Here is a 26,517-nt window from a genome sequence, read left to right as displayed (position 1 = left end):
AGCAATTAGTGCATCTATAAACTGCACTTCCATTTTTAATAGATTCAAAAGGATTTGGTTTTCTCATGAATGGCATGATGGGAAAAGCATTGTGCATTATTGAAAAATGTATGTGATGATAATAGCCAAGTTGGATAATCTACATAGGAGGAATTGTGCTCATTGTCATCCTTTGTCCTCAGCATGCAAGCCTTTAGTACTGCAGGCCTCTTCTGGAAGGTAAAATAGATCATTTCTCAGAGAGGTTTGGAAGGATTTATCTTTATGGTATGTTTGATACCTTTGGTTACTTTTCTTCACTCAATGTCTATTAGTGTAATACTGAAATAACGAGTCTCCAAGGCCGCGTAGAATCAGATTTTATATTACCGTTTTATTTGATTTTACTGCTGAAACAATCCATTCTTGCCCTCAAGACCTGTCTGTGTACACAAGATAGAATTTGTTCTTTCTACATTAATTTCTACATGAAAGTTATAAAGCTGAGACACTGTCTTAAGGACAAATAAATAAATAAAACATGTTGAGATGTAGTTATGGATACATTTTTAAAGAAATATATCCTCCTTTTCTCTTGTTGTCTCGTTATTTTATTTGGCTTCCACGCTTGTGTTAATTTTTGGTATACAGCTTATTGACAAAAAAATATTTTGCAGCTGTTGAGTTATAATAGAACAAATACAAACTTAATTTTTCCTGCTGACTAAATTCTTTCCCTCTTGTCTGAAGGATTGATTTTCCTTCATATAATTAGAGTTCCATAATTATCGCCTTTGGAGCTCGTTGGAGCTCCCAGACATTTCATCAAAAACATTCACAAACATGATTTCTAACAGAAAACACATTTTGACACTGATATTCTTTCATGTTTGATTTGCAGGCTGATCTTCTGATGACCTAATGGAACTGAATTTGCATCTAGTGCTATTTTGGGTCCTGGTGCTGCACTGTGCTTCTTCTGATGGCAGCATTCTGTACCGGGTCCAGGAGGAGCAGCCTCCAAACACTTTGATTGGTAGCTTGGCAGCAGACCAGGGCCTGCCAGATTCAGGCCATCTCTACAAGCTGGAGGTGGGTGCCCCTTACCTTCGCGTTGATGGAAAGACTGGGGACATTTTCACCACAGAGATTCCCATTGACAGAGAGACTTTGAGAGACTGCCGTTCCATGATGAAGGGCAAGCCCTGCTACCTGGAATTTGAAGTATCAGTGACGGATCTGATACAGAACCAGAGCCCACGACTCATTGAAGGACGCATTGAGGTACAGGACATCAATGACAACACTCCACAGTTTCCGTCGTCTGTGCTCACCATTTCTGTCCCTGAGAACACGATCATGGGGGCTTTATTCTCCATACCACTAGCTACAGACAGAGACTCTGGCAGGAATGGGGTGGCGGATTATGCTCTGACAGCGGGGCCAGACGCAGCAACCCTGTTTGGTTTACAGGTGGCTGAAGACAGGAGTGGGAAGCTTCCACAGCTTATTGTCCTTGGAAACCTTGATCGTGAGTTCAAGGATTCCTATGACCTGACCATCAAGGCAGTGGATGGAGGAAACCCTCAGCGCTACAGCAGTGCTTTGCTAAGAGTACTAGTAACTGATGCCAATGATAATGCTCCAAAGTTTGAAAGGTCTACTTATGAGGCGGACGTGTCAGAAAACAGCCCAGCTGGACACTCTGTGTTACAGGTAAGGTTGTGATTCAAGCATACTTGCACTTGAGAATGAATTTGTATGTAATTGTATGTGCCAATTTATCAAAATGTATTTGAATCATGTTTGTGCATAGCTTATTTGACAGAAACAGTCTAAATGCTAAATGTGCAATTCAAAATCATTTCTTTTTTTTAACATTGTGTTGTGCTTTAAATTAATTACAGTAGCTCTTGGGAAATTAATGGCACACTTATTTTTTTAGCAACTCATATATCTTATTCATATTTATGTTTTCAAAATGAAGAAAGTGACAAATTGGTACATTCTAAGTACCGGTAATTACAATAATAGAGTATTAACATACTATGTTTGTTCTGGCAATTAAGTCGCTTATTACTTTTAATACTATTCCTGCAGAAATTAGACAGACAATCTTTAAGACTGTATGAGATCAACTGTGCAAAATTTACTGACTGTCATAAAACAAACACTTTTTTATAGCCATGTATCGGAAGCCTTTTGATTTATTTATTTATATATTTTTTCATTGGCCACTGATTAGTCCAGGAAATATTTAACTTACTTCCATTTTTGACCATAAATTATGCCTTTAACCACATGATTCCTTTTATTGTAGGTCAAAGCAAATGATTCTGACATGGGCCCTAATGGAGAAATTGAGTACACCCTTCACCAAGCAGTGGAACCGGTGCCGAAGCTCTTGCGAATTGATCGGTCCAATGGAATAATCTATGTCAAAGGAGCACTAGACAGGGAGGAAATCAGCAGCTTATCCTTTTATGTGGTCGCAAGGGATAAGGGTCCTCAACCTAAAAGCTCTAAGACTTTTGTGACCATTGAAGTGACTGATCAAAATGACAATGCTCCAGCTGTCGAGATCCGTGGGATTGGCCTTGTGACACACATTGAAGGAGTGGCTAACATTTCAGAAGACATGCCAGTCGGAACAGCCGTCGCTTTGGTGCAAGTTTCAGACAAAGATGAGGGAGAGAATGCAGTGGTCACTTGCGTGGTTGCAGGAGATGTTCCCTTCCAACTCCGCCCTGCCAGCGACTCCTCCAGTGACAACAAGAGGAAGTATTTCCTGCAGACCGCCACTCCACTTAACTATGAGCAGGTTAAGAATTACATAGTCGAGATTGTGGCTGTTGATTCTGGAAATCCAGCACTCTCAAGTACAAATTCTTTGAAGGTGCAGGTTACTGATGTGAATGATAACTCCCCAATATTCTCTCCGACTTTGTTCGAAGTGGATTTTGCTGAGGAAAATCAACCAGGAGAGAAGGTTTTGGATGTCACAGCTTCGGATGCTGACAGTGGCACAAATGCAGAACTCATCTACACTATTATGGCAGATTCATCAATTAAAGGTCTATTTGAAATTGATCCAAATACTGGCGCAGTGAGAGCAAGAGGCCCGCTTGATCGCGAGCATAAAGAGCGCTATGAGTTCCGGGTCACCGCAGCAGATAAAGGCTCACCTGTTCATAAAGGAACAGCAACTGTTGCAATAAAAGTCCTTGACCGCAATGACAATGATCCCAAGTTCATGCTGAGTGGCTACAGCTTTTCTGTTTTGGAAAACATGCCTCCACTTAGTCCAGTCGGCATGGTCACAGTTTTGGACATGGACAAAGGTGAGAATGCTCACGTTCATCTCTCGGTCGAGCCCGATGGAGGCAAGTTTGTTGTTCAAAATGGAACAGGCACCATTCTGTCAAGCATCTCATTTGACAGGGAGAAAGAAAGTAGCTACACGTTCCGCCTGAAAGCAATTGATGGAGGAGAGCCACCAAGGTCTTCATATGTGGGTGTTACCATAAATGTACTTGATGAAAATGACAATGACCCTGTCATCACCAAGCCCTCCAATTCGTCCTTCAGGTGCTTGTCACCTCTAGCGTCCCCAGAAAGCCATGTTGAGATAGTAGAAGCTGAGGACCTGGATAGTGGACCTAATGCAGAGCTGGTCTTCAGTATTGCTGGTGGAAACCCTTATCAGTTATTTCGCATTTCTCCCTCCAGTGGCGAGATCACTCTAACAAAAGAGATGACCCGGAAACATGGTGGACTACATCGCCTAGTGGTGCGAGTAAATGACAGGGGGAAGCCTGGACGATATGCCACTGCCCTGGTCCACATCTATGTCAATGAAACCATTTCAAATGTCAGCTTAGTGGAAGCTCTAGTTGGACACAGTCTTTATACGCCACTGGACAGAGACATTGCTGGTGATCCCGACAATGGTTTTGCTGCACAGCGAAGTAATATTTTGTTTGGTAGCCTTGCTGGTGTGGCAGGTGTTGTCATGCTGATATTGGTGGTTGTATTTATTCGACACAGAATCCAGAGAGAAACTAAGAGCGGATATCAGCCTGGCAAGAAAGAATCAAAGGACTTGTATGCACCCAAGCAGGTACCAAAAAATGCCAAAGGCAAACGAGGAAAAAAAGGTAAAACCCACAAGACCCCTAAACCACTTGGGGAAGAGGAGGAGGTTAGCCTTCAAAAGAGCCTCAAATTCAACCTCGACGGAGTCAATGATAGCCCCAGGATACACCTGCCCTTAACATATTCACCTGGAAGCCCTGATATAGGCAGACACTACCGCTCCAATTCCCCTTTACCCTCCATCCAGCTGCAGGCCCAGTCCCCCTCAGCCTCACAGAAACATCAGGCTGTACAGAACCTTCCTGCCACCAACACCTTTGTAGGAACGGGAGGGGATGACAACTCTACTGGCTCAGACCAATACTCAGATTACAGCTACAAGACGACCAGCCAGCCGAAGTACAACAAACAGGTAAAGTTGTTCCTGACAAACAATCAATAGTGTCTCGTGGTCTGTTTGAGCAGTGGATGTTGAATTGGTTGAGGAATGTTTTATTTTTAAGTGCTATGAGAAACATTGCGTAGAATGCATACTACCCCGTATAGGATTATGCTGTAACTGCTAATTAGCTCCAAATGGAACAATCTTAATGCGACTTTAACTTTCTATGTAACATCCATGTGGTTGGAAATTCACGCACTGCATTTTCTTTTAGTAATTTCTTTGTACACAATTCGAAGCTGCTGAAAAATACATTTAATTTGCATTATTGGCCAATGTTGCATGGCTTCTAGCATTAAATCAGCATTCATATTTTGCTATTTTTGTGAGGTCAGTATGGCAATCGAGCAGAGAAGGTCAGTTTCTCAGTGACTTACTTCTGGTCTTGCGCCTAACCCCCAGCGCTCTGATCTCTGCAGGTCACTTGTTCTTATCTCGGTGTTCCTTATGCTCTTATCTCCCCTTATCACTTCAACATTTGGCAAGACTTGAATCACCATGGAAACAGAAATATTAATAGAGTCAGAGGGGATTACAAACATTAAAAAAAGTGCAGAGTTTGGCGATATAGAGCGAGTATGTCTCTAGGTTTCTGTGTCATCCCATAAGTGTGTGATTTTGTGTCTTTTACTAGACATGAAATAATTGTGTAATTCTGTGTCTGTGCGCGTATTCACTGAAGCATTTGTTTCACTAAGAAAGTAACGTAGAGTCTGGCAATCTATCACCTTTTTCTTAAGTAAATACTGTAGTGAGTTCTTTCTGCTCAATAAAACGTCAGAAAGAAGTAGAAATAGCATTAATAAATTCAAATGCAACCCCCCCCCCCCCAATCCAGACACAGATTATTGAACATCCTTTATATGTAATTTAACAGATGCTCAATCTATATCTGACATTTATTTACTGATAATTTATGCATTTGTAAATCACAACTAATAAGGAGCTCTGACAATGCAATACAAATACATAGTCCGCGTTTCTTTTACATTTAAGTTTACTCTGGGTTTAAAGAAGCTTCCATACTTTAATTTAGTACCGCCACACACACAGAGACATGTTCTGTGTTGTTTTCAGAACATGTTCATGTTCCCTTTAAACAGGTTTCCCACAGAGTAATTAAAAACAAAAAACTGATGAAAACACCACTCTGTTGCAAGCATGCATAGATGACGAATATTGTGTGGTGATACCTCCAGAGCCAGTATCACAGGCGGCTGGATGGTTGGACGTTTCTGCAGATGCTCGCCAACAGTTTGGGCGATTACAACATTCTGTGGGTGGAGTTTGTGTCGAGAGCAGTCGCCACCATCTCCTTGATGGTTAACATAAGGGACCGAAAATGAGCCACAGCCTGTGTCTGCGTAGATCCGTGGTTTTGTAAGAGTGCTAATTGTAACTGCGTCACAGATGTAAGCTCTCGCCACTTGACAGAGATTCTCAATATGCTAACATGAATGCATACAAGACATGACTAAAGTGATTGACAGGCGGAATAAAAACACGGACAGATGTTGACGCTCATGTGACATACCTCAGCAGATGTTGTCTCATGTATGACATCCCTTTTTACATCAGGAAGAACAGATTGACCAAAAATATATAATGAAAGCAACAGCCAAGCGATGAGACAGATGTAGAGCGGCTCCCTTGCTTTAATTAACTGTGCTTCACTCTACAGTTTCTTTTCATTTAAAAACTTGGTCAGGTGTCTAAAACTTATTGGTGTTATGTCTAAAAATGACACATTTCCTGTAACGCATAATGAGAACATAGAATGTCTTGTGCATTTTCAGGAAAACTTAAAAAAAAAAAAAAAGATCTGAAGTATTTTAGCACAAAGCTTGATTCTGTAACTATCTGCAGCATCATCATTAGACTCTCCAACTCTTGCCGGAATTAATTAAAGGCTTTTTTTAATGAGTAACAATCTATTGTTGGGTAGAATCTGAGTCGATGTTTAACAAAGTGAAGCAGTCTGATCTGAAAGCTGTACAAAGTGTGTGTGGGTATGATGGTCTGGTTGTATTTGTAAGTACTTGATAGTGAGTACATTTAAAACATATGTTGTCAGTCTCAGTTACTTCATATAGGTGATTTGTCTAGATGGTGTTTAGGTTTAGTGTTGACGTTAAAGAGGTACTGATTGAGGACCCTCATTAAGAATAGAGAGTATTGACTACATTATTTCAAAATGTTTGCAATCAAATCCATGCTGTAGCTTTTTAAGTCAATATATTCCACATATGAACTGGTTTGTCCAGAGAATGTTTTAATTTTCTTGACAAATCTACAACTGAAAAAAACATCATGAGTTCAAATATCAACCTTTTGTAAATGATGTATACTGAAAAATAACTTGTGCTTTAGATTTAGAGCCCACTTCAGAGAGAGAGGGAGAGAGAGAGATCCAGCTAATCAAATAAATAAATTGAGACAGCTAAAACCAAATAACCATTATTTTTGATAAAGCGGTGTTCTCTGGTCTTGAGCCGATGAAGTTTAAATCCATGGGCAGTGATTCTGTTGCTAACTGTTTAAAAAAATAATAATAATAATTGAAGATGGAGCACCTTTAGAAGCACAGAGTAAGAATACAGGCCATTATGGGCATTGATGAAGACCAGGTCCTGTCCTCTATGATCCTATAGTCAACACTAATTAAATGTTTCAAATACTGAGTCACAAAAATGTATGATAAGCAACTGGAAAGCGAAAAGAAAAGAAGACGAAAATCTCTCTACTTTGTTTTCAGAGAAAATCAATTGCTTTGACAAGAAATTGTCTGTAGTTGTGTAAATGTATATCAAACAGGGTCAAAATGCTCACATATTACATCTACGCAAACAGGATGTGTCTGCTTGATACGCTGCTGCTGTTTCTCTGTGCTAAACAGGCCCTGACAATTGCTTCCATGCTGCTTGCACCTGTTTGGGTAATATTGTAATTAAAGCGGGGACATTGGGAATTTTCCTCAGGGTCTTGGCAAGTTAAACCACTCTCAGGTGTGTGCTGCTATTCTGCTACTCATCGAGGCTTGGCATTTACAAACACAGAAGTTTAGATATTTCAGAGCAATAATTAGTAAAATTGTAATAGTGAACTTTGCAGACAATGTTTTTTTGAATGATGCTTGAAATTTAAAATGCAATCAATATATTTAGACACTGACTTGCACACTTTTGAATAGTATGTGCTGTGGCTTATTTATTCCATTCATGCTGTTATTGTGGCTGTACGTTAAACATGGCGACTTATCTAGGGTGTACCCCCATCTGATACCCCCCCAGTAATTGTCTCGTGTTCAAGAAAACGAATGGAAAAAACAATTTGTATTTATTTTTATTTTTTGCTCTCTCCTCATCACCTTTGAATGTGTGATATTGCGTGATGGTTGCTGGAGGAACCTGTGACTCACATTGGCAATACAAACTGATAATTAGCCCTTTTGGGTCCGACAGCTAACACCTTTTCACACACCTCCCTTAATGAGAATCCTACAAAGACAAGTGCGAGTGGAATAAGAGTTCATTGTTGCACAGCAATCACGGTTGTTTGAAAGAATCTACAGTAAATGCATCCGTGATGCATGTTCACACCATTAATATGCACTACTGTTTTCCTCCTGCGGGCTACTCTTTCATATCCATTCCATTCTGCTGTTACCTAAAGCCACTCTAGCGGATTGTTAAAGCAGAAAAAGGGATAGAGTGAGTCACTGTGAGTCTTAATTAACCTGCTTCTTTGTTAAGCAGGCCCCACATTTTGTCAACTTTAGGCATTTCCTTTGAGCTGGGATTAGCCCAATTTATCCCAATACTGCTGTTTGAACTCAGAAGAGGTATATTACAGACAGGGCCAGAGGCGAAATTTGCACTTGTTCTACAAGACTGTGACACATTATTTTCCTCTTGCCTGCACTCAAGACCAGCGAAACTGGAAAATCATCGAAATTGTGCCATCTGCATTTCAGTGAAATAGCTGGAAAATCAAGGAGTGCAGGAGGACTCATTTTGCATATCCTCTCCCATCTTGGTTTCCAATCTTCCTCCCAGTGCTTTTAAATCAGAAATGCCACACATAAATGCACACACACACACACACACACAGATGCACACAAGGCTCTTTGTGCACTTCAAACAGTATTTGCCCCGGTTGATGACGCAATAAAGGAAGACTGGAAAAGAAGCTGAAAAGTCTTGTCGATCATGAATTAATTCATCCTGCAAGCACTGCAGGTTGTTCTTACAGTTTATAGCATAAATGCATAATTCAGTACATTGCTATATACAATGTGATCTATATTGTTCAGTGATCAATACACCCTTCACTTCACATGCTATTGTTTCTAAATGTTAGCTCATAGTGCACTTTGACTGTTGTTTTCTCAACTTTATTAAATAGAGACCGATGATTTAAGGTTGTGGTAGTTTGTCTCGTACTCATTGCAGTTCTTCTAATTGGAAGATACTATCTATGACATTGGTTCTACTGTTCTGTACTGTATTGTTATGCCATAGTCCTAGTATATTATCATGCACTATACTGTCTTATATAAATGATAATGAATCATCTTCCTGTTTTTTTGCTTCTACAAAGCAATTTGACCGTTTCCTTACGTATCACAGCAGCATTTAACCATTTCAAGTGACCCCAAATTATGTATTTTATGCACTTTTATAATGAAGTATCTGCATACCCTACTGTATCATTTTAAACACCAACTAAAAAAAGATTATATTGTTTGGCTTGGCATTTTAAACAATGGCTTTTCTTTTTTGGCAATGTTCCTGGTAGAGGAGTAGAGAAGCTAGTAATGAGAGCATGGTACCGAAATTCAGACTTGATTTAACCGAGTCAGCAAAGACATGGTCAGATTCTTAGGAACCAGCATTCTTGCACTGTCGGAAAAAAGAGTACACAATGTTGTGCTTATTCCATCTTTGATTGCATAGCTTGGGTCTGCAAGGCGCATAGATTGGCCGGCTTGTAACTGCCACTATTCAGGTAACTGCCACAGAAAGTTAGACTCAAACGCAGACGTCAATGCACAGGAGGGCGGTTAAAAGGCACCTTCCTAGTGCTCAGCAGCTGAAACGGCAAACCCACAGGACACAAACGGCTGGAAATCAGAAACAAGGCAAACATTTAATGAGAGAAATGCTGGGGCTGGAAGGAAATGCAACCTGACAGTGAGAAACCCTCTACAAACACTGGGACGAACATGATGAGGGGGCATCGCAGTAGAAAGTTGATCGGGTCAGGCAGTCTACAGTGGAGTGAAACTGTGGGCAGGGAGGCACTGACAGAAAGAGGAACAACTCTGAATACTCAGAGACACGAGGGAGACAGTCTGAGACTGTGTCTGAATGTGAACCAGAGAGAGGGAGGGGAGGATGCAGGAAGCATAGTGTCTTGCTGGGTGAAATGGAGTGTGTGTGTGTTAGTGTAGCTGAGCTGCAGTCTTGCATTCCAAATAAGGAATAAGCAATAAAAGTGTTTGTTAATAATAATAAGAAAAAAACACATTGGGGAACTGAAACAATATGTCTGTTCAAACGGTTCCTAGTGAGGGGTTTGGCTACAGTTCATATAAAAGTAGAATATAAAGGAGAAAAATACCGTGTACTTGACTGGAATATATTTGGAAAAGTGTATATTCAAAGAAAAATCTGTAGAGCAATAGATAATTAAAGGTTTGTTTAGATTTGACAACAAGCAAAGTGCTGTGTGTCATCCATGAGTTGAAACAGGGCACTCTGCACATGTTCCAGCTATACGTGGAACTAAATCCAAAGTGCATCCACAATATCAGGATGGCCTGCACTCGGAATGCAGCAGTGATTAATTGACTTGTGTGTGTCCCGCATGACACAATGTGTGATGAGCAACAAGTCCATTGTGCAAACAGGCAAATCAACACACTGTACACAATGTACAATGTCAACTTGCACTGCTTTGTACAGATGTGTTTTTTGCCTCATCTGATAACGTTGTGGAAAATTGGTCATTTTGCAAAGTTGCTGGGCTTCCAGTTCCATTTTGTTGATGCTGCTTTCACGCGGATGACGGTTTCTTTCATTAGAAAAATGGAAGCCAAATGCTTCATCGCTTTTATTATTTTCTGCTGAAGCATTGCCTTTAAATACTGTGTGTTCTAATTAAATTTGTGTCGGATGGCTGAACACAAACACTGAAATGGCAACTTTCTCTCGGGATAATAATTAAGGGACTGGCAGGGAATTATTTGCTAATTCTTTTTAAAGTTCCAGTGAAAACAACATTTATATTGTCGCTGATACTTCAACATACTTCACTGCATTGAAGCAACTTGCTGTATAATTGCATATTTTTAATCCCTTGTTTTATAGTAAAATCATGCCAATTATGTTCATGTCACATTTGCAGGCTGGAAACTATATATATATATATATATATATATATATATGTTATGGATGGAGGTAGCCGTTGACGTCCATTGCTCCTGACGAGCCCTTCATTGAGAGCACCTGCCTTCATTTTCACCCACCTGTTCTCCTTAGCCCGGCCTGCTCTCTGTTAGTTTCCCCTGAAAACAAGTGACTGCAGTTCTGTTTGAGCCCATTATTTAAGCTTGCCTACCTTTTTTGGTTGAATTAGTGAGTGGCTGTGGGATTTCTAATCTCCTCTCCACCTATTAGAGAGCCCCGGAGTCTTTTTTTTCTTATTTTGTTAAAGTGACTTTTTATCATTATTATGATACACATAATGCACACATTGATCAGAGACATGCACGTCCACTTCGTCATCTTATAATTGTAGTTTATTTTAATTAGATTTACTGGTTCAGTCAATTCTAAAACTTTCTGAAAAATACTTTCCTGACTTTGATTTAATATGTCAGGCCTTAAAACATGCCTTATCAGTACCATATATCTGATTCAGTTTATCTTGCTTCACGTTAACACTGAAGGCTTTGTGCCCTGCTGCCTGTTGCCTCAAAGTAAGAAGGTCCTTGGTTTGATTCCACCTGCAGCCTTTCTGTGCAAAGTCTCCTTGTTCTCCATGTATGAGTAGGTTCTCTTTGGGTCCTCCAGCTTCCTATCGCCTCCAAAACACATGCAACTTTGGTGAATTGGCCACTCTAAATTGAACATAGATGTGAATGTGTGCACAAATGGGTGTTTGTCTCGCAATGTCCATCCCATCACTGTAAATGAGATCTGTCCCCACCCCAATGTTAGCTGGGATTACCCCCCTTTGCAGGCCTGCACAGGATAAGCAGTAACATATAATGGATGGCTGGAATAGTGCTTAAAATCCCCCCCCCCCCCCCCTCCCAAAAAAAAGCTCCACCCTTCATGTCTCCTTTGGTGTGTCTGCTCATTGCTATTAAAAACTGCACTCGGGTGGTGGAGAATGAGGCCAAAAATATTCACATAACATCCCCAGACTTCCTTTGAAGTATCTTAGCAGGGTTGAGGGGGTATGTGTTACCTTGAGTTACAGTAGATAGAGATGGATGTCAGCTGTGGGATCTGGCTCTGCACAGTATAAAGGATGGCACAGCTCAATAATCAAGGCTATGCAGAAATGCAGGGTCTTCAGACCTGCCTGCTATTCTCAGCACATTTACAATTTCTTGGCATCCTCTGTGCGCACACACACACCCTGATATTGCCTCGTTTCAAGTTTACGTCGATGCAACTCAGCTGTCAAAACTTTGAGGCACAGAGTTTGAAATTAAATCTGTTTTGGTTTAAATTCCTGTGACTTAACAAGTTCAATCCTATTTGATATAAGTGGTTCTCATTAGTATGCAGATTTTACAACGGCAAACCAATGGAAATGCCAGATGGGTGGGATCCAGGTTGTTGAGGAGAGAAGATTAAAATTTGACTGAAGTCAAAGTCAGAATTCAAGGATCATGACGTGAAGTTGGACACGCCTGGTTTACATATTCAGCGCTTGAAGTGAACATCTGACAGGGGGCGAGAGGCACTTATCATGGGGCTTAAGTAGAAGTGTGCATGGGCTTCGACTAAAATAAATCATCAAAGTAATCCATAAATTAGATATATTTAAATGCTGCCATCACATGGCCTTAATTTTGGATTGACTATATATTCTGTACATTTTATGTTTTTTTTTTTTAAAGTTTTGATTTAATGCAGTCATTTTTACATCACCCACCACCTCTTGAAATCTTTATTTATTTATTTTATTGGTAGTGGTGTCTGTTCTGGAGGTCTGTCGTCCATTATTCTTAATGCGCATTTTGTCTTATTTTACTGATATAAAGAATAAAGATTTAAAAATATTTGTTCTTACTTTGGTGAGCATGGACTACAATCAATATCAAGTAATTATTAAATGCTCTAGTTCGTCGGGGAGGAATAGATTCGAAGCCCTCCCATTGATTTAGCTTCTAACTAGAGTGAATACCAACATGGTTGGGGCCTGAAAGACAGCAGAGAGGCAAATCTTTTCAATTAACAGGCCTGCCGTAATGAGAGAGAGATTGTTTGCGCTAGGACATAAGGATTTATTTAAATTTCCTCTCACACTTGGATTGAGTGAGTTGGCCCTCTGAAATGGCGTGGGTGGACCTCGTGCTACATCCACTCTCCGTTGTTTTGTTGAAAACACAGTTTAGAATAAGTGCTTCTGAATAAAGCTGGCATTTCGGCTGAGTTTGGGTGTGTTAAAAGTTTCATCCAGTCCATTAAAGCTAAACCTGGAGATCAATCGCCATTCCTGAGCCCTTCGGAACATGGCCAGTTAATCCTACTTCTCCCTTTTTCTTTTGGCTCGTCCTGTCAGGGGTCGCCATAGCAAACCAACCTTCTCCTACTTTATCCTGTCCTTTGCATCGTCCTCCCCAACCGCTCTCATGTCCTCCCTCACTACGTCCATGCATCTTCTCCTGGGTCGACCTCTAGCCCTGTTCCCTGGCAGTTCCATCTTTAACATCCTTCCACCGATATAGTCCCTATCTCTCCTCTGGACATGTCCAAACCATCAAAGTCTGGCCTCTCTGTCCTCTAAAACCTCTAACCTTCACTGTCCCTCTTTCAACCATTAATCAAAAAGCTTATAGCTCTCAAATGCAATCAACCATGCTTTCCCATCCCATTAACCCACATCATTTTTCTTTGAGTAATTTCTTTTCATGTTACTTCTCAGTCATCATCAAACGTTAGACCGCACAACGTTCTCCTGTTCAGGATGTCTTGTGGTTCAGATAAAACATATTAGAACGATGCAACAAAAGATGTTTCTGTTGCATACTGAAGCTGCATTCTGCCCAGCGATCACTGGACACACATTGTCCAGTGGAAACAAAAGCCAATGTCCATTTTACTACTTTGCTTTCAAAAATACTTTGTCGAACATCACTACCTTTCTTTTTTTCTTTATCCTTTGTCACAGTATCTCCTAAATTAACCAGCATTAAATTAAATAGTTCTAAAGCTAGGACTCACAGCATTCTGGTATCCATATAAGGTTCCAAGAATAGATACTCTAGAAGATATTGATTTTATTACCTTCCTAGAACATCGTAATGTTTAACAGTCAACAGCTATTTACTGTTTCATGCATGTCAGCTCAGTGGAGTACTTATGCATAATTTAAAATAATTAAATAATTTAACAGCATATTGATTGGAAAGCAAGGGTTTGTGACAAGTCATCCTGATAAATTACAATTAAAACTGAATTTTGGAGTGGTGTCACCAAAACTGCTAGCCACAAGCCAAGAAAAATGCCCGGTAATGCTGACTTGGTCTTTCCTGCACAGGGAAAATAATTAAGTTGATCCTTCTTATCTGTATGTATATTAAAACTGATGATCACTCCCTATCGATCGAGTCTGACGAAACAGCTGATGAAAAGCCGGTCGTTCAAAACGATCTGCTGTCATATTTATTCAGTCTCAAATGCTTCCTGACCATGTGCAAAGTGGCAGATGGTCAAATTCTGTCTTCTGTTTAAATAAAATAAAATAAAATAAATTGGATAACTCCTTTAGGTAAAGCAGTGTGGAGGCTCAATTCTCTGATGGAATTGCCTTTAGCTTAGATATTATATCACCACACTTCCCAGCCTCCTTACCTTCTGCCAGGCAGATTAGTGCTTTTATCAATAAGCAGCTTAGCGCCAAAGTGTCCCTCAATAATATGCCATTGCATTTTTTTCTCCCTGATACTTTAACTCCTGGGCTTCTCTTCTCATGTGTTTTGCTGTTACATATTCCCAGAACCTCATATTTCCCTGTTGTCACCCCCGCACAGTTCGAGACTTTCTTTAACTTTTAGTATTTACCTTTTGACTTAGAGAAACTGTGATACATTATGTATTCGTCTCTTCGGGTCACATTAGGAACCGAGACAGGGCCCTGGAGGACCAAAGAGAAGCACCCTCATCAGACATACTACCCCATTATAGAAGCCTGCAATGCACCATAAAACCCATTAGGGTCCATTAGGGATGTGCTCTGGCCCTGAGACACCTTTAAGGAGAGCAACCACAAAGGTGCACAGTTACAGATGATGTGAGACTTATTTGATTTGTTTTTGAAGCACTTAGGATATTTGTTCATAGCCATGTGTCACACATCATTGCATTTTGAGATGTGGTTAAAGCGTAGCCTCAGAATGTTAGGCGCAAGGGCCATGCATATCAATGGGTTTTAACTAACCCCAACATTTATCAATATTACTATTTAGCAATGATATATATTTTAAATAAACCTACTTGTAATAGAAATGAGGCAGCATGGTGGTGCAGTGGATACTGCTGTTGTCTCACAGTAAGAAGATCCTTGGTTCAATTCCATGTGGGGGCTTTTCTGTGTGGAGTTTGCATGTTCTACTCATATCTGCCTGTGTTCATTCTGGGTTCTCCCTCCCACCAAGAAGAAACATGCAACATAGGTGAAATGGCCACTTCAAATTGACCGTGGGTGTGACTGTGAGCATGTGGGTGTTTGTTTTTATCTGAGGGCCACATAGAAAGACAAAGATGGCAGGGTGTACCCGGCCTCCGCCCATAGTCAGCTGGGAGAGGCTGCAGTAAAAACCCGCCACCTGGATCTGGATAACAGCTGAAGACGAAACGATTACTGATTGTCTCACCTTCAAGTAAATGAATGAAGTAAAACAAATCCCAGAGGAGATTTTAGGTGAATTTTGCAGCGCAGTCTTCAGCAAATGGCAGTTCTTTCACCCTCTTTTGATTTGTAAAGTTGCATACAGCTGAGAGGTTTCAGCATACTGTCTCTCTCATGATCAGAGCGCCACTTATTACATTTGATGAGCATGACCCAAATCTTCCAGTGGTTGATGCATTTTTTCTTTTTTTTTTTACTGACAGAGTTTATTCCAAATCCAAGATCAAGTCAAAGGTGAATCCTTTACTTGGCAGTAAAGCACGATTTCTGGTGCTTGTGGTAAAAGAAAAAGTTTAAAGTTTAGCCAACACAGTTCTGAAGTGCTGCCTAATGAATGGTTTCTGATACGGTAGCTTCCAGGGAGCATTTATTTTTTGTGAAAAGTTATGATTAATTTTATGTCTTCCATTCTTTTTCTTTTGGCTTACTTAACTATGGGAAGTAGAGAGCTGCAACTTTATTCTTTCTTTCATCTACCGCTTCACTCCGAAGGACATATTTGATTTCCATCTTCTCTGTGTTGCCATATATTTTTATATTCAAAGTGTTCCACGCATTATACACATTGGCTGAGGATGGCACATGGTGTGTACATAAAGCACTTCTGTGGCTGTGTTCTTTTTCTGTATGGCTGCAGCTCTGAATAGTGTTCTATATTTATATTGGCACATTAGGCTCCATATCAGAGATCACCAAATAGGTAAACTAAGCTGAAACTTACACCTGTAACATCGCTGTTGTAACATCAACCTTAAGTGTTCATTTGTACAAAGGTGACTTTCACATTACACATTGTTCTGCTGTCCTCTCTCATTGTTTGCTATCTTTTATCACTTCCTCCTTTTCAGATCCATTGTGTCTCTTAACTGCTTTGCTGTCAGATAATGTAAATTGGGACCTTTCAAGTGCATGAATATTTCACTTCACACACGCACGCACACACAGAAAAATAACTATGTAAATTTAAATGATGATGAATTTGCAACAATTTCAAGCATTAACTTGGGATGTGCATCATGTAACATTTGGATAAGAGCTTACAGATGAGTCAAGTGGGTTTGCCATGGAAATCAAAGTAAGAACAGCTTCAAGAAAATGTTTTACTTTTGAGGTTCATCTTCATAAGGCCATGAAAGTTGGCATGGCTTACATTTTAGTTATCAATTTAAGACGATAGTTAAAGTGAGGTGGCCATGCCATTTATATTTCTCATTAGAAAATCTCATCACTCTTTTGCTTTTTTAAGCAAAGTGAGGGAAGATGGGGAAGAAAGGAAGATTGCTAGGTTGAAACGATCTCATTAATTTTGATGTGCTCAACATTTCAAATGTCAATCAAAAGGCTACATCAAAATTATTTTAAAAAACGTTTACTTCGTTAGTGGAACAACACATTTCTTCTAACATTTGAGACATGGAGAGAGAATAACGACTATTATTAAATTTTGATTAAACTGAAATGTTTAGACATATGCAGCACTGATGGCAACTACTGAGCAATTAGACTCAGTTCATTCTCCATTTAGATATAACTGTCAGCAATTCTCATCTCCTTGAATAAGTTACTGCTTTTGGAAAGAGCTAGCTCTGATCGTGCAGACACATCTCAAATGTCCACCTATTTTACAATGGCATATTGTCTATATTCCAAGAGTTGAATGACAACGCTGTCGTATCTGTATGTTGAGAAGGGGAAGCTCTGCAGTGCGTTCAAGCTTAGCATCGCAGACAGCTGTAAAGACCGTCTCCTTGCATGTCTTCAAGACATGTATAAAAAAGAATTGTCATATAAGGTGTGAAAAAAGAAATATCCGCAAATACTATGATTGCAAATATCATTTTTTCGTGTCCTGAATTTAGTGTTAACTTAGGCTCCTCCTCAGTGAACATGTTAATTTTTTATATATTTTCATTTGGCCTTAATCGTTTGAATTTAACTATAAAGTAGGTGGAAATGTGTGAGGCAAGTCAAGCTGTATTTTTCTGTTAGTCCTGCATGAGTGGTGGTCTGCTTCTGGGCGCCTGAAGGGGCAACAGTTTTTTCACACCTGTGGCTGCAGGACAACATCTTGCAAGGCTTAGGGTGATAAGGCCCCACCTGGCTTGTAGGCTTTAGGCAGCCTGCTCCTCTCTGTGTGAGTATCTCTATCTATCCATCCATTTATAACTGCTTATCCTGTGCTGCGGTGTGTGTGTGTGTGCGTGCATGTGTGTATGCGCGTGTGTCAGGGGTATATCTAAGCTAGAATTAAGCAGTAGGTGGAGTACATACTGGACAAGACACCAATTCATGAAAGGGACTGCTTGTATTATATGTAAAAAATAAAAACAATAATACAACCTTTAACATTCTCACCTTCAATTCTCTTCCTGCACATATAATATCTATAAAACTTTGGGATATGGTCCTAAATTCCATTTTATTACATAAAGTACAATATTTGTGCCCCTCTGATTTGCTTGAATGTCTCTTTTTCTTACTGAAGCATAAAAAAAGTCTCGATTTCAGATTTGGTGCATTATACCTTTATATTAAACAGGAAGTGTCTACAGATATGATGCACATCCACAGTCCATAATTTCTCAAGAAATTACACATTTACATCTGATACTTATGGTGTACATATACAGTAAATGATAATTGACTAAAATCTCAATTTGCCCCAGCGCCTATCCTGCGTTTCCACAGAATAATGCGACTCATTTTTTTGTTGTTGTCATTTCCCATTGTCAGATTTTGTGCATGCCGCTTGGTACTTGCATGCGTCTCACTTTCCAAGCAAGCTGATCTGATAGTAAATGTTGGTGCGAAAGCACTGCGAACAACTGATACGTCTGAGAATCGTCTCCAGAATCATCACTTATTCGACAGGCAGCAACCAGCGTCGCCTCCTCATCTGCAAGGTTCCCCAAGCTCCTTTCTCTTTCAGTAATGTTTTGTGCCAGCCTTTCCGGGGAACAACCTTTGTCTCCTTCCTGTGACAAACACATCCCTTCGATGCCCTCTGTTATTTTTGTGCTTGTGTCATATAGAAGATGTATTGACAGAAGTTTCATGCGCCATCAGTGTGGGGGATTAGTTAAGAATGGAAAACAATGTGAGGAAAAGTAACCGGCAGCAAAGTGAGGCAAATCAAATAGAATGCAGCTCTGATGTGAATGAGGATGTAACCTTCGCTCTCACATTATTGATCAAACATAGAATACAATTAGATTTATTTCCACACCTGACTCCCAATATTGTTCCTTTACATATGAGTGTCATAATGGATATGAACTGTTTAGGGTAGCCATTTGTTGGATGTGGCTACAGCCATTTAGTATTTTCAAGATTGCTAAAAGGATACATGATGAAGTGTTGTTTAGACGGAAAATGAGAGGCAAAATTGTGTTGAATGAATAAATCATCTGTTACACAGGAGATATTAATGCAGCAACATGAATGAATCGTGAAAATAAATCATAGTAGCAAATTGAGGAAGGAAAGGAATAAATAATCCCAATTTTGGAAAGGAAAACTAGTGAGATGGAAAAAAAGACTGCTTGGTATGCATGTGGAAATGTTCCTGATCACTCTTATTGTGTTGAAATGGCCAATCCTCATCAGATATCTGCACGAGCAGCAGAATCATCTCAGAGTAATTGCAGACCCGTCTACCTACACACACACACACACACACAAGACAATTTGGGGTGATTACACCTGGTGAAGGATGCGTAGACACATTATCCACCCAAGAGTGAACGTGCAATAAGACTGCCATCCACGCTGCGTCTGATGAGTCAAAGAGGTGGGTTTTTTTTTATAAACCTCCAATTGACACTTTCTTTTTTTAGAATTACTGCAGTAACCATTAGATGGATCAGGTTGGGATAGACACAGAGCCAAAAAAAAGAAGTTTGTTGAATGATGCATCCAGTGGTGCTAGATCAGCATGTTACCTCCTCTTCATTAGAGTGCATACATAGAGAATAGGGACCAGTGTCAAACTGAAGCACAAGCAGCTCTTCTGCACGCCTGCGACATTCAGTATAAATTAAATGTTCGTCTTCAATTTACAGTGTGAGCTTTGGAAAAAGCTACACTTGCACGAGCGCACCACATTACACGTTAATTTAGCTTTCGGAAGTGAATGCTAATCTCATTCAAACACGCCTTTAGGATAGATGGTTTTACTCCAGGCTATAGGTTGCCGCTGTTACTGGGACATGCATTCGATTAAGCTCAGTGAGCATGCCCATGCAGGCAGACAAAACTGTGTTTGCGCAGAGTGCACTGTAGCATGAGTATCCTCCTCATTTCCAGTGATTGGAGAGAGGGCAGGTGTTGGCAGAGGTTGGAGGATAGATGGTGATGGGTGGCTGGCTTGAGAAACGGAAGGATTTGGGTGGGTGGGGCTGGGTTGTGGGCCAGATCTCGTCCTTGCAGTTATGAAGGAGAAACAAACCGATCTGACAGTGACAAATGAGCCATCTCTTCTTCCCCAACTGCCAGTTTTACTCCTCTCAAGCTTCTTTCCAAACCTCTCTTTCCCCACCATTTTATTTTGGAGTGCCCCGAACCTCATATTCATTTTCACCTCTGTGCTCTTTCTCAGCTTTACTTTCTTGTCCTACTTTATCTTTCATTACTTTACTCTGTTCTTCCTCCCTGTGATGCTTTTAAATGTATCTTGCTTCCACTGACATGTTTCCCTCTTCTTCTTCTTCTTTTTTTATTTGCTCTGACTAGCGTTGGAGGTCATTGCATCTGAAGAGGTCCTGCTCCACTCTATTATGTGGCAATTTGACTGAATTATTTTGTCCATTTAATAGATAGACTGAATTTAGCATACAATAATTACCACCTTTGCTTCTGTGTCATGGCATTGATGCAACTAACACGGCATTTAAATACTATAAATTGCCTTCCATAGCAGGAATTGTATTGCTTTTGAGTGGAATCACCATAGCTGGGTGTCATTAAGCAAAAGACACTGAAATAGCACTGAGGATGAAGGCATAGCTCAGAAGTGATTATTGTTGAGCTTTAATGGCTGTCTTGCTCCTATAATAGACCTTCTGGGGTGTTGAAATGAGATGCCAAGCAGAGAAGACAATTAATTGCTTGGGTTCTGCTTTATCCCCCCCCCCAATCCCCTTGTGTATTAGACAGAAACATGATAAGATAAAGGCTAACCTCCACACTTACGCCTTTTGGGGAACCATCTAAGTATTTTGTATTTGTTGTGGTGCATTGTGGGATTTCAGTTGCATTGTGTTGGCATTTAATATACAGTGGGATCCTTCTAATGCTCTGCAGGTGCACCTTGAAATCAACAAGAAGTATAGGAATGCAACACTTAACATAGAACGGTTATCAGAGAGACTTAATGGAAGGATTTTGTGTTTTTGTACAACACACAAATCAGTAGTTAATAATGACAGGGTATTGTGTTTTTGTATTTTGTCATTAATGTTAGATGTAGCACGACTTCACCGAGAAACGTTCCCAGTCTGTGAACCCTCACTGACAATGGCAATAAACCACTTCTGATTCTGATTCTGATTCTGATTCTATTAATATACCTATAATGAAATCGGAAACACAGCACCCTGATTGGGTCGATCTGTGTAAAAGTTGGTATTTATCATTTCTTCAGCTTTTGCAAAAGTTCACTCAGTGGTTTTAACGTGTGATGCTTAAAGGAAGGAAGGAAGGACGACTTTAATGCTTCCCTTGAGCAAATGAGTGCAGTTTTTTAAATAATGCTAAAACCCATGCATTAATCCTTCAAGTTTTTAATCCGTATCAAGGCATCAAGTCTCCCAAAACTATAAGAAGCACAACTATCAATTGAAAGTTTCTCTTCTCTGAAAGCTCCACAGCCGCTCCATCCATGACCGAAGCTGGTGCCACTACAATACTGACGCTGTGTTTCAGCTGAGACACATTTTCATCATGATTTACAGCCGTGAGTTGCCATAAATGTTATGGCTGTATATGCAGCTAAATATTGGCGTAAACATATTCTGCCGGGGAAAAAAAGCTGCAGTGCACACACTTGCTTATAAGCATTAAAAATGCATTGGTGTTCTAAATCATTCTAATGCAAATTCTGAGTCTGTTAAGCAGCAGCGCACTACACACATTAGATGAGTGCAAATCCATCAGGCAGTGCTAAAGAAAGAATACAGTGTACTGACTGTAATTGGAATAACAAATAGTAGGCTATATTATTCAACATATGGTCAATATCACAGATTGGAAGCTGAGAGAATAAAGCAAAATGTGCATGTTTGCGGCACCATTTCCTTTGGGCAGGCACAATATACGATGCCATTAAAAGAGCTGCTGGCCACGGTTAATGGAAAATATGAAGAATAATACAACTTGAAATACATGCTGTCAGTCACCGAGAGGAGAAAGTTTAATGGCGAACAAAGCAGCAGGTAAAAGTTCAACATTTTGTAACAATGATTTGTAGAAATGATTCCCATTTCTTCCTCCTTTTTCCTAAGTATCCGTGCAAACAAAGCACTTCCACTGAGGACTAAAGCTTTGCAGTGTGGAATTTCTCACTCTCAACATAATGACTCGCCGAGGTTGCGACAGCTCATACAAGGACGGATTGTTTCTGGTTTGCAGTCACATGAAATGTCGTCTGGAATTTGACAAGATGTGAAGAAGAAGAAATCCCCTTTGAGAGCTTCACTGCACAGCACATTTCCTCACATTGTTCTTCTGCTTATGATCAAGCCCTTTCGGGTGACCCATGTCATTGTGCGATAAAACTAATTATTTGCCACAAGAATTATTACTGGCTCTGCTGTCTCTAGGTCAGAGTATCTGGCAGTCTGCTTATACTATTAAACTGATTATATTGCGTCACTGGGCAAGTATTTGCACATTTTTACAACAGGGTTGATATCACATTGCCAAGCAGATTCCATTAGTGGTTTTTATCAGCACTTCATTGTAATTCTCCTCTGAGGTGGAAACAAGACTATTATGATGACATGTATGACACGAAGCAAATGGGGGTCATTTCAAACATTTGTTTTAACCTGTAAAGATGTAAAACGTGTCCACATGTGAGCATTTAATTGGAGCTTTTCAAATGTACAGGTATTTTTTAGTGCTCCCTCAATGCACTCCAAATAATAAAATAAATAAAAACAAAAGTGCAAAAGAAAGATAAGAACCTCCAAAGTTTCCTGATTACATAGTAATAAGTTATATTAAATAAAAATAGTAGCTTATACTCTTCCATTTCTAACTTTATTCTTTTTGTTACTGCTGGTTAGCTACACTTACTCAGTCTAATTAGCTGTGGTAGTGGCAAGATTGGTGGAACATTCCTTTTTTCCCTTTTTGAAGTCGCATTTGAACTTTACATTCGCACATGGAAAATTATCCAGTTCAGATAATACTCTCTCTCTTTTTTTTTTTTTTCTATGGCATATTAATTTGGACCATTCCTTTAGTTCTTAGGTGAAAGATCTAAAGAAGTCAGTGTTCAAACCATGTCTTCTAATGTTTTTTAAGCCAGTACACAGCAGAAGTTTGGTAACAAAAACAAGCCAGACAAGATATAAGTGTGGGATTCCAGCTGTTGAGAGGTTCGGTGGCACAGCTGGAGTGGGTTTGCATCTAAGGTTCCTTTTGGCCCAGCAAATTGATATTTCCACGGTTGCACAGTTTGAGCTGGAGGGTATCCTATAGTAGGACAATTGTCCATCTTCCACTTGATTTCAAGCAGTGAGCATTCACTGCAGCTGCAGTCACCATTGCAAATGGAAAGATATATTCCCGGCAATTTGCCTCACATATTGTAAAATTGAGAGCTTTCTCAAATTCTAGTTCTGAATTTGTATTCTATCAGCGTGCGTGTGTGTGTGTGTGTGTCCCAAATTTGCATGATAAGCACAAACTTAGTGCTTTTAACTTCAGCTCTCCAGCGTCGTATTCAGAGTAATTAGGCTCCCTATTTCCCTAAAAATCATTTTAAATGACGATGCACTCATGCAAGATAATTGTGTAATAAAACAGCTAAATCTTTTTTGCTTCTTCCTGTTTTGTTTTTACAATGGCCTTCAAATGAAGTGCCATAACTAAGGTGAATTGAGCAGTACAGGGTTGACTTGCCAATTAACGCTGAAGTCGTCACTTTGTCTTGTCGTATTTAAATAAATCTCTTGTTGCTCTCAGTCAGGAAACAGATTTTGATGACTGACACCTTTGCCAGACATGTTTTACTGTCCAGTGTTACAGTTAATAAACTATCTTTAACCTCTCGAGACCAAATATGCACTTGCCTGTATATTTTCTTAATTGACTAATGTCCAGTAAATGATGCTTCATTGAACAAGCACTCTGTCTTTCTCACAGATACTCCAAAGCCATAGCTCAGAGGGAGGGCCAAGTCTCAATTTAATTAACTATCCCATTAATCAAAAGGGAAAAAAACTTGCAATAGCTCTAAAATGCTACCCCCCCCCCCCACACACACACACACACATTTTTCTTTTTTTTAATCAGGGGTTTCATCAGCATGCAGAACTAGAAGTAAAGGATAGTGGACCTGTGTTGCAGCGTACTGACTAAGATGTCATGTAGTATTGTTTAAATGTGGCTCGTGCGATGTGGCACAGTTTGTTTTGTTTGCTTTTGTCATTGCCTGAAATAAATAAATACCTAACCTAATACCTAACGTAATGTTAAATTACACATTGATTAATCACGATTAAAATGATGGTATGGTATTTAGATAATATTATTGAGCTCAGTATTTGGTTGAGGTGTCTTAATTGTCAAAATGAGGCCGTTGCTGATCATTTTACAAGTCAAAGGGAGTCGTGACATAAGTTATTTTATTTTGAGGCTTGTGGCATTCAGTGCTCGGCAAAGGGTTAGATTGAGGTGAATCGATTTTTATCATATAATAGGTTTGTTGTGAGAGTTTGTTAGGACCTGTAATAACTGCAGTCAGTCACATTGGCTGAGTTTGGCAATGAAATAGAGGCTTGGATGCACCTTTACATACTGATTTGCTCTCTTGCACCACATTGCAATATTTCACAAACTCTTTCGCAATACTCAGAATATACTGTGAAGGGTAGATTGTGTCCCATTTCAGGTTTTCGGCTTAATATATATACATGTAAAAAAAAAGAAAAAAGAAATCGTCATTCCCAGAGATACTGTGAGTCGGTAATCATTATTTTCCCCGTGAGCAATGATGCACTTGTATGAGCAGCGACAGTAGCTCAAGTGGTCGAGCAGGTCTGCACCTTGCATGGCAACCCAAGCACCACTGCATGAATACTTAATGTGTGTGGGTGAATGTAATCTGGAACAAAGAAACTGAAGGCTATTCTGTGGTTAAAGCCATTTCATATATAAATTCAGTCTACGTACTCTACCTTATTTGAGGTCGCAAAGACGTGCTAAGTAGCACCATATGCTGATAAACAGTAAACATTCTGTATAATGTGAAACACATTAAATCTAAAGTGTATATTTGATAATGCATGTTTTCATTTTCACATCCAATCAAGAGACAACACAATATCCACAAACACAACATTGTACGGTACATCCGGTGATCAGGGCTTGAGCATTTTCAGTGTTTCGACAATGGAAATGCAACAGAAAGGTTTCATCATCCACAAGAGAACATTAGAATAATTTAGAACCTGAAAAATGAAGTTAGTTATTTATTTTTGAGTTTTTGGTGGGTAGAACCCAGATGAGCGTCAGTAATCGACGTTCCTTATACTGTCTTTCAGTTGTATTCCTCCTTTGACTGTTTCCACCTTGTAACATTGATGGCAGAGAGTCGGCAGTGATGGATAAGCTCAGACACAATGTAATAGAAACCGTAACATTCCAGGGTTTCTTTGAGAATGCTCCAATCCGGGAATGCATGTGAAAGACTCTATGTATTTAATACAGCTTCTGTATGTGCTTGATAAGCATACGTCTTAAATCAATGCGCTGCAAGTTTGTGATAAGTCTTATATTTGACAATGGCTCCCTATGAAGACTGTGCCTTTTTTGTGCTCTGTGCATTTCAATACGGTTTTGATCCTGAGTTGGTGCACAATTCGATTTTTACTATATATATATATATTATTGTATGGTGTAGAGCACTGTACATTTCATATCAGACTCTTATTTGCATTAGTATGGCGCTTGGTTACATTTTAAACTAGAAAAGCACTCAGAGAGCGCAGACCTCCGCCAAGCAGCTCATTCACCTCATCATTACATTTACACATTCATGTTGTGATCTGGATCATCAAAATGTTCTAAATTGTTCTTGCTATCTTTATACACCAACCATGAAACGTAAAAGTGAATCGGATTTACTGTGCATTTTCTTTTACATATTTTTAAAATCCTTTATATTATAATTATAATTATTATTCATCTCTTTCTGGTAACATTCCTAACATTTCCTGAAAATTTCATCAAGATCTGTCAAGAACATTTTGAGTCATCTTGCTGACGGTCGGACAACGAAATGCCGGCGATCACATAACCTGCGTCTCGGCAGCAGTAACAATGCGGGCCTTTGACTGAACCTGTGCTCTCATGTTGTGCCAGATTGAAGATTGGGAATGTGAGCCAGGTTACTGAAGCAGGAAAATACTTGACATGGATGCAGCCTGCGTGACATTCGTGATTCTGCACTGACAAGCCATCTTTAATTGAAGGACGTTTCAACATCTCAGGCATGCTCAGCATTGTAATTCACACATTTTATTTTAGTCCCTCAAGGAAAATGCAAAATGTTATTGATGTGAGTGTTTATAGTTGGTTTGGCCTATTTTTTTCCTATAGGAAAAAAAAGAAAAAAAAAAGTT

The 26,517-nt window shown here is 39.6% G+C and overlaps 1 protein-coding gene across 1 annotated transcript in view; it reads left to right on the top strand.

Moving 5' to 3' along the window:
* Window positions 1-900: 900 nt before the first annotated feature.
* Window positions 901-26,517, top strand: part of pcdh1a (protocadherin 1a) — a 66,742-nt gene continuing 41,125 nt past the window's right edge. The window contains exons 1-2 of the mRNA XM_068744371.1: window positions 901-1,695; window positions 2,300-4,486. Of these exons, the coding sequence (XP_068600472.1) occupies window positions 901-1,695; window positions 2,300-4,486 (2,982 nt within the window). The remainder of the gene's footprint in view (window positions 1,696-2,299; window positions 4,487-26,517) is intronic.

This window comes from Brachionichthys hirsutus, chromosome 10 (genome assembly GCF_040956055.1).
Source record: "Brachionichthys hirsutus isolate HB-005 chromosome 10, CSIRO-AGI_Bhir_v1, whole genome shotgun sequence".
Taxonomy (NCBI): domain Eukaryota; kingdom Metazoa; phylum Chordata; class Actinopteri; order Lophiiformes; family Brachionichthyidae; genus Brachionichthys; species Brachionichthys hirsutus.
The sequence above is the reverse complement of the archived record's forward strand: the minus strand, read 5'-3'. Positions and strand labels throughout refer to the sequence as shown.